The following is a 9669-nucleotide window of genomic DNA, read 5'->3' on the forward strand; positions in this document are numbered from 1 at the left end:
GTTCAATCCCTGGGTTGGGAAGATCCCCTGGAGAAGGGAATGGCAACACTCCAGTATTCTTGCCTGGAGAATCTCATAAATAGAGGTGCCTGGTAGGCTGGTTGCAAAGAGTTGAACAAAACTGAGCAACTGAATAGACACACACACATACTGAGCAACTACTACATGTTAAGCACCAAATTAGGTATTTTTATCTCATATAATCTTCACAACTAACCCAAGCAGGCACAGATTAACCCAAGTTCATAGACCAGGAATCTGAGTTACAAAACATGGGTAGAAAAGTGGCAGAGTGTTCTGATTTCAGAGCCTGTAGTTTCATTCTCCAAAGTCTCAACTAAAATGTGAGAAAATTTCCCCAAGAAAATAATGTTGAGTGAGTACATAATTAGACTTCACTCGTTTTTTAGTGATATGGACTTTAACCTTTTTATTCAGAAAGCTTAATTCCATATTTTCTTTTTATGTAAGAGAGAATTATGGGTGTCTGTTTAAGGCTCAAGGCCATTAGCTGAAGGACTCTGGGCTTTGGTTTAATTGCAAACTGGAACCAACAAAGGAAGAGCATTCCTTCTTCTTTGGGCTCCATGATGTATCTACTGATTCTCCTTCCCCGTATTTCTCAGTCCTTGGGCATATGTGCTCAGTCACTTCAGTCATGTCTCTCTGCGGCCCTATGGATTGTAGCCCACCAGGCTCCTCTGTCCATGGGATTCTCCAGGTAAGAATACTTGAGTGCTTTGCCATGCCCTTCTTCAGGGAATCTTCTTAACCCAGGGATTGAACCCTCTTGCGTCTCCTGCATTGCAGACAGATTCTTTATCCACTGAGTCACCTGGGAAGCCCTCTCTCAGTCCTCACCAGGGACCAAATCCTCTTTCCAGCCCATGTCCTTCATGATGACACTCCTCTCTGTCTGTTCAGTCTTCATGAAAGAAAGTGAAAGTGAAGTCACTCAGTCGTGTCTGACTCTTTGCGACCCCATGGACTGTAGCCCACCAGGCTCCTCCATCTATGGTATTTTCTAGGCAAGAGTACTGGAGTGAGTTGCCATTTCCTTCTCCAGGGGATCTTCCCAACCCAGGAATCCCGCATTGCAGGCAGATGCTTTACCATCTGAGCCACCTATAACTGCCCTCTGAGGCAGTTTCATCCACACCCTGGCTTTTATCATTCTTGGAACTGTCTCCAACACACATCTCTGCAGTTCTTGAGAAATAATTTACCTAGATAGCTTACTGGGCTCTCCAATGAAAAATTCCAAAACCTAACTCATTCCTTATCTACCCCTCCCTTGAACATTCCATTTTATTTCCCTACTGTCTGCTCGGTCTTGGCACCACCACCCACCCAGCTACTGGGGTGAGAAATCCGAGAGCACTTTTGGACATCCCCCAGCCACGCCCAATAAGCCTTGAGGTCTTCCCCGCTTCAATCCCGCTCAAGTACATCTGCCTTTCTCCATTCCCGCTGCCATTTCCTTAGTTAGTCATGGCTCACCATCTGGACCCAGGACCACTGGCAGCAGCTGGTCTCTGGCCTCCAACCAAAGTTTCCTCCAGTGCACATCACAAACCTCTAGTTGGTAACAGTCAACATTCCCTTAAGTAAACTGTATGATGTCCATCCTCATCTCATATATATAATAAAAATCTTAATCTAGTTTCTTTGTGCTTGCAGATTAATAGCATAATATCCTATCCCACCTTACACTCCAATATTAAATTTCATGTACTAAACTACTCAAGTTTCTAAAGATATGCTATGTGAGCCCTCTGTGGCTTGGTAAATATGTGTCTCTACTTCAATTGCCTTTCTGAATTTTAATTACTGGTTTTTAAAGAAACTAGGTTTTCAGGGATCCTTGTTCTTCGGGAAGGTTTCCTTTGTACCATGTGCTCGTTTCTACCCTTGCTTTATTGTCATCACATTGCTTGGATTTGTTCTTAAGTGTGTCTCCTTTTCCTGCCAGATCCTTGAGGTCAGCACAACACCCACCAGACAGTGAAGGCCCAGTAACTGTGCAACTTCTTAAATATTTAGATCCCTTGAAAATGTCATTATGATGTCTCAAACTTTTAAATTTCAAAGCCCACAATCCAAGAGAATCTCATCCAGATCAAACTCTAGGGAAAGAAGTTCTATAAGCTCCTTGGGAGTCACCTCCATGACCACATAGCTGTCGGTGTTCAGTACAACAGCCTAACAACCAAATGCAACAAGTGAAGCTTGGATAGGACTCTGGACTAAAAAATACAGTTATGGCCCTGGTGCTGGGAGGGATTGGGGGCGGGAGGGGAGAGGGGTGGCAGAGGATGGGATGGTTGGATGGCATCGCCAACTCGGTGGCCATGGGTTTGAGTAAACTCCAGGAGTTGGTGATGGACGGGGAAGCCTGGTGTGCTGCGGTTCATGGGGTTGCAGAGAGTTGGACACGACTGAGCAACTGAACTGAACTGCATATATTAATTTTATGTACACAGTGTACCAATATATTCTCTCATGACTTGATAATTTTGTTAGGATTAGAAAGGACTTCACTCTAAGAAAATAATGAAGGAAAGATTCTTTCATTTTTTTTCTTCTAAAAAAAAACCATTAAAATTAGAGGAAATGGAAATGGGTCATATGTTAGGTGATAGTATTGAATTAATGTTAATTTTCTTCGGTTCAGTTCAGTTCAGTCGCTCAGTCATGTCCGACTCCTTGCGACCCCATGAACTGCAGCATGCCAGGCCTCCCTGTCCATCACCAACACCCAGAGTTTACCCAAACTCATGTCCATTGAGTTGGTGATGCCATCCAACCATCTCATCCTCTGTCATCCCCTTCTCCTCCTGCCCCCAATCCCTCCCAGCATCAGAGTCTTTTCCAATGAGTCAACTCTTCACATGAGGTGGCCAAAGTATTGGAGTTTCAGCTTCAGCATCAGTCCTTCCAACGACCACCCGGACTGATCTGCTTTAGAATGGACTGGTTGGATCTCCTTACAGTCCAAGGGACACTCAAGAGTCTTCTTCAACACCACAGTTCAAAAGCATAAATTCTTCGGCACTCAGCTTTCTTCACAGTCCAACTCTCACCTTCATACATGACCACTGGAAAAACCATAGCCTTGACCAGACAGACCTTTGTTGGCAAAGTCATGTCTCTGCTTTTGAATATGCTATCTAGGTTAGTCATAACTTTCCTTCCAAGGAGTAAGCGTCTTTTAATTTCATGGCTGCAGTCACCATCTGTAGTGATTTTGGAGCCCCAAAAAATAAAGTCTGACACTGTTTTCACTGTTTTCCCATCTATTTCCCATGAAGTGATGGGACCAGATGCCGTGACCTTAATTTTCTGAATGTTGGCTTTAAGCCAACTTTTTCACTCTCTTCTTTCACTTTCATCAAGAGGCTTTTGAGTTCCTCTTCACTTTCTGCCATAAGGGTGGTGTCATCTGCATATCTGAGGTTATTGATATTTCTCCCGGCAATCTTGATTCCAGCTTGTGCTTCTTCCAGCCCAGCGTTTCTCATGATGTAGGACTGATAATAGTGTAACAATGGCTAGAATATCCTTACTCTTAGGCATAAATAGCTTTACCTTGTAACTTAGTTTCAGAGTTCATTTTAAAAGAGCACAGTATGCAGAAAGATAGAGCAAATGTGGGAAAATGTCAACTGATAAAAAGTGTGAGTGTTCTTTGTACTAGTTTTTCAACTTCTCTGCATATTTGAAAATTTTTCAAAATAAAACATTTGGGGAAAATGATGAGAATACTATCAAAAATAAAATCAATAAATCTTTTGAAATGTACATTTCAATATTGCTGTTGGCCTTTTCCCCTCCCAAACCCACTGCATGGTACTTTCCGCCACCTTGTTCATCTTGTAAAGCCACTGCATTTCAATCATTCTTGTGTTTTAAAGTTGAAAGGCACAGTCCCCCCTCCCAAACACTACAATTTGCTCTAATTGGCCAACCATCACAAGGGTGTTCGTTTTTATTTGCCTCTACAGTGCTGCAATGCTCTTCAGAAGCTTAAGCAAATAAAATTATACTTCATAATTGGTACATGTAATTACTTGAGATCAACAATCAGAGATTTTTATCTGGGAAAATTTGAGGTGATAAGGAAGTAGCAGAAGTTGCAAAAGTAGTCTTGCTTTAATCCTTTCAGAATTGCCAAGTCTCTAGTAAGATCTAGCTAATTTTTATTGCCCTGAAGGTGGTTAGAATTTAGCCCTTCTCTTAAATTTCTATTATGTTCAGATGGAAATTAAGAAAAAGGGACTTATGATTTTTATGAGTCAATGAACCTGGGTATATACCCAAGAGAAATGAAAATATATGGCTACACAAAATCTTGCACATGGCTGTTCACAGCAGCATTCTTCGTAACAGCCAAAAGGTAGGAACAACCCAAATGTCTGTCAGCTGATGAATAAGCAAAATGCAGCATATCTACACAATGGAATATCAACCATAAAAGGACCAAAGTACTGAGTCATGGTACAACACAGAGGGATCCTGAAAACATTATGCTGTTAAGAGTTAAGCACCAAGGTCACATAAGGCATGATCCTATTTATCTGAAGTGCAGAGAATAGGCAAATCCATAGGGACAAAGATTAGTGTTTGCCTGAGGTTGGGGACAGAGGGATCAGAAGTAGGTTCTTTTGGGGTGATGAAGATGTTCTGGAATTAGGTGCTGGAAATGTAAAACTTCATGAATTTACTAAAAAACCACCAAATTGTGAACTTTAAATACCATGCTCTGTGAATTATATCTCAATTTTTTAAAAAAGTTAATGAAAAGCTATTTTCTATTTGGTCTCTTTTTCAGGAACAGTCAAAGGGGAGCGCCAAGGGGCATGCTGGATTTGATTGCATCTTTGATCTCCCTGGACCACTGGCCAGAGTGAAGAGAAGCCCCAAACTTGTGGGGTGCTCTCCATCCTCCCCTCCCCACATGAGCACCACCGTTAAGCCTTGGCATTTGGAGGGCCAGTCTCACATACGCAGCATTTCCACCACCGCCAGAATCCCAGTACTTCCTCCAAGACGAATCCCAAAATCTCATACTCCATCTCGTCTGCACTTTCCTCATTGTACTTGCCATCTTTTAGTCCTCTCCCTCCAAAATTTGGTTTTGTTCATTGATTTATCTCGGCTGCACTAGAACAGTGCGTGGCTAACAGCAGATATTCAACAGATCTCTGGTGAATGAATGAATTTGGAAAAATCACACAGAAATTTGCACGGGGTGTTATTTTAAAAAGATGAAGCTCCATGAAGGTACCCAGTGGGCCTAGTGGTTAGGATTCAGAGCTTTCACTGGAGGCCCAGGATCAATCCCTGATGGGAGAATGATCCCACATGATGTGTGACATGACCAAAATACAAAAAAATAAGTAAAGAAAAACAAAGACGAGGAAGATCTTTTAAAAATTAAAAATAAATAAAATTTAAAAGTGAATCTCCATGCTTCAAAATGTGTTTATCTCCCATAAAAAATTCTTTCCCCTCCATTTAAATATGTACCTGATCTTTAAGAAATCTTGCACAAATTATATTTTATTATAGACAATCAAATTTAACATATCTTTATAGGAAAACATTTAGGCACTATAAACACAAAAATTTCAATGCACAAAACAACACAGAATCTTATTTTGGGACTATGTGGTTATGCTGTGCTACCTTTATAATTCCTTATCCAGAGTCCAAAAACGTAGGCAGGCCCTAAAAATGTAGCAGAAGCATTTCCGCACACTGGTATCCATAATCTAGCCTGTGCAGAAGTGTTTCCACTAGATTCATAGAGTACTCTTTGGAAGAAAAAGGCGAGGACTGGTCACCTGGTTGCCCTTCGGACCTTCTGCAACTCTTCAATGGGCTTCCATTCTTGGTTGATTGTTACAAGCTTTAAAAAGTAAATAAAACAAAATTAAAATGTTTTGTTAGGATCTGTCCATCCTCAGGTCCCCTTTTCAGATCTGTACATAGTTCCCTCTGGAAAAAGTATCACCATAACATTTGCAGCCAAAGAATCACCTCTTCCCATCTCTAATTAAAACAGTAACATGTACTGGTTCTATCCCTCTAAATAAAGTCTTTGGGTTCCTGAGTGTTACAGGATTAGAGAGAAAGATTATGTACATTTACCCATTTTCATTTAACAGGTTCTAGATTTTTTTATTTCCTATGATTTTATGTGAACTATAAAGTTCAAAAAGTGTATCTGTTCTGTGTGAGTGGCTATATAATGTTCCTAGCACAGAGCTAGCACTTAAAATTTCCTCACTGTATTTACTCAACAAAGGTACAAATGATCCAAGTTACACAATAAGGGGAATGACGGAGAGCTGAGGACAAGTCTTGACTTCCAAAGAACTCACATTCAGAGATTCTCATTTATTCGCACAAGTTTTCTATTCCCCCAGGAACAGGGAGATGTAGGTAGCTTTAAAGATCCTAGACGCCCTTCTCTAAGTCAAGCTGTGTCATTAGAATGCTTTGTTTAAACACAAACACACACACACGTAACTTTTTGGAGACAATTTAAGTCATGTTCATTCCAACAGACTACATGTTTACTTCCAAAATATTTAAAATGTAAAAAAATCTTTTCAATAGTCTTAAAAATCTACGCATTTGGATGAGTGGATATTAGCTAATTTTGCTTACAGAGACTGCCACTGCTGTTTTTAGGAGTTCCTGTTATTTATCACAATAGACCTTATATTAACTTTTGATAAACAGTGGATAAAATTGAGATTATGCATAAACAGACTCATAGATTTCAAAAACAAAATTATGGTTACCAAAGGGGAAAGAGGGGGAAAGGGCTAAAACAGGAGTCTGGGACTGACATATATACACTTCTTTATATAAAATAGATAACAACAAGGACCTATGTATGGCACAGGAAGTTCTACTCAGTATTCTGTAATAACCTATATGGGAAAAGAATTGGAAAAAGAATGGATATATGTATGTGTATGTATGTATTTATATAACTTAATTACTTTGCTGTACACCTGAAACTATTGTAATAGAACATTGGAAATCAACTATGCTCCAACATAAAATAAAAATTAAGTTAAAAAAGGAGATGATGTATCACAATAATGATAAAAGTTAATTATCTGAGTGCTTACTATGGGCCAGACACCATGCTAAAGGGCTTTATCTACTTTATCTTCTTTAAGCCTCTAACCTCTGAGGCAGGGCCTAATATTACTGTGCCCATTTTATAGATTCTGAGAACCTCAGAGAGACCAAGTTGTCTAAAATCACCTGTGAATAACAGAGCAAGGATGTGAACTAGATCTCCACAATCCTACAGCACTCTCTCTTAACACTACACTAAATGGCACCCTAAACATGAAAGGTATTACATCTGTTCTGCAGACAAAGGTGCTAAGGTTTGGGCTAAGTATAAATCATATTTTAATGTAGCAATACCTTTGTAGGTACAGTAGGATCCACATTTTCCCAAGGTTCTGGATTTCTTTTTCGATCAAGGCTAAAAGAAAAAGAAAGCTGATTAAACATTAAAGTGCATTTAAACCAACTCTGATATTGGGTTTATACTACTCTAGGGACAGACTCAGAGTGCATACTTAGGCATTCATCGCTAACTGAAATTGATGGAATAGTTCTTTAAAAAGCTTCACAGTTTGGCTCACACATTAAGGATCAATTCCTCTGCAGGGTAAAAGGTCTGTAGTGCCTTTACGGGGCTAGACTGGAAAATGTTCTCATAAGCTGAGAGCAATCAGAGTGGAAGTGCCAGGCTAAGAGCAAGCAAATTAAGCTCTTGCCCCAGTTTCTGGGAGGGGCAGAAGGGCTCAGCTTGAACCCTGTAGGTGGTAAACTGCCAGAACCTCCCATTACTGCCTATGGAGCTCTGCACCGGGCCAAGATGAGTTTGCAAGTTTTTCTGTTCCTTATATTCCAGGACGGAGAAGGCAATGGCACCCCACTCCAGTACTCTTGCCTGGAAAATCCCATGGACGGAGGAGCCTGGGAGGCTGCAGTCCATGGGGTCGCTAAGAGTAGGTGACTGAGCGACTTCACTTTCACTTTTCATTTTCATGCATTGGAGATGGCAATGGCAACCCACTCCAGTGTTCTTGCCTGGAGAATCCTAGGGATGGGGGAGCCTGGTGGGCTGCCATCTATGGGGTGGCACAGAGTCGGACACGACTGAAGTGACTCAGCAGCAGCAGCAGTATATTCCAGGATACATGGTATTTTACCTTATATCCAGGGCTGAAATTAGGTTTATTGTAGACAACTGAATCAGTCAACTTTACCACATTAGGAAAGACCTTTCTAGTAAACTGACATTTTAAAACGTCATTAAAATGATGATTTAAGATTGATAATATATATCTCAAAAGACTATCCAAGAACTTTACATTTCAAAATGTATGTTTAAAAAAAAACAACTTTATTTTGCTGCAGGAGAAGAGGAGGATGAAAGGTTGAAATGGATGAAAGGATATTTAGATACAAGAAACAAACTTATTCCATCAATATCATCATTTAATAGCCTTCTGAAACCTGGATGCTTTCTGGCCCTGACTCCCAATTCACAATTCGACATTCTTATTCTCTGGGAAAAACCAGGAAACTGATACCATGCATTTCATAAACTGAAGGTCAACCTAACACTACTAAAAACGTTTCAATAAATGATGAATGCTTACTTACATCACATCGGATTTTCGAAGGGAATACATAGCAAATGACGAAGCTCCAGCCGCTGCCACGGTCATGAAAAACACCAAAGGAATAAGCTAACAGAGAATAAAATATTCTGATGTTTCAATGCGAAACACTTCAAATAGAATAGCTCTATATCATTTTATATTTTCTCCAAATCGGCACCATCTGTTCATTTTTAAAAGTTAATCTTTTTAGTCACAATTTTCAATTGCTTTAAAAACTTACTTCCTTCTTTTTCATCAGGAGTTGGAAAAAGCCCATGATGACTTAAGAGTAGAATCCAAATCTATAGCGGGGGAAAAATCCAAGATATTGATCAAAAGTCAGCTATTAGGACTCAACCTGGTAGGCGCCAAACCGGCTAACGTATCCCAAAGCCAGCCTGGAGCCAGATGATCAGCGCCTTCAACCGAGGGAGGCTCACCTGGGGGATCCAGAGGGACCTCACGAGCGGACGATGCCAACGCCCAGAACCGAATCCTGACCTCAACCCCCGCGGCTTATATACCAACCCCGCCCGCTCCGGAAGGCCGGCCGGAGCGTTCTGGTCACGCGGGACGCGCGGGGGCCGTGCGGGGCTTGACTCGCTTTCCCTGCCGGGTGCCCGGTAACTGGGCGCCCCCTGCAGGACTCCGTGCCCTCAGTCGCCGAGCAGCCGGATGCGAGCGCCCCCTGCCGCCCGCCACGGTTCTCAACCTCCACTCGGAGGTAGCCGAGGCTGACCGTTAGCGCCCCTGCAACTGAGAACCAGGAGAGCTCGGATAGCCAAAACTGGTGAAAAGCAGCCCCTCTAAAAGGAGATCCGGAAAAGGAGCCGCAGAAACGGGGGTCCCATGGGAGGCTCCTTGGTGCAGGCAAGTAAATTAGAATTAATCCAAGTCACATTAAAAGCTCCAAAAATGGGATGTGGCACACATGTAAACTGTAACGTTCCTTTCAGAATAA

The 9669-nt window shown here is 41.4% G+C and overlaps 1 protein-coding gene across 1 annotated transcript; it reads right to left on the bottom strand.

Moving 5' to 3' along the window:
* Nucleotides 1–5546: 5546 nt before the first annotated feature.
* C10H15orf48 (chromosome 10 C15orf48 homolog) lies at nt 5547–9321 on the bottom strand. The gene is made up of 5 exons (XM_055536404.1): nt 9149–9321; nt 8950–9010; nt 8710–8795; nt 7456–7516; nt 5547–5911 (listed from the first exon to the last, which is right to left on the bottom strand). The coding sequence occupies exons 2-5, from the start codon at nt 8983–8985 to the stop codon at nt 5843–5845; spliced, it is 252 nt and encodes an 83-aa protein (XP_055392379.1). The 5' UTR covers nt 8986–9010; nt 9149–9321; the 3' UTR covers nt 5547–5842.
* Nucleotides 9322–9669: the final 348 nt, after the last annotated feature.

This window comes from Bubalus kerabau, chromosome 10, assembly GCF_029407905.1.
Source record: "Bubalus kerabau isolate K-KA32 ecotype Philippines breed swamp buffalo chromosome 10, PCC_UOA_SB_1v2, whole genome shotgun sequence".
NCBI lineage: Eukaryota > Metazoa > Chordata > Mammalia > Artiodactyla > Bovidae > Bubalus > Bubalus kerabau.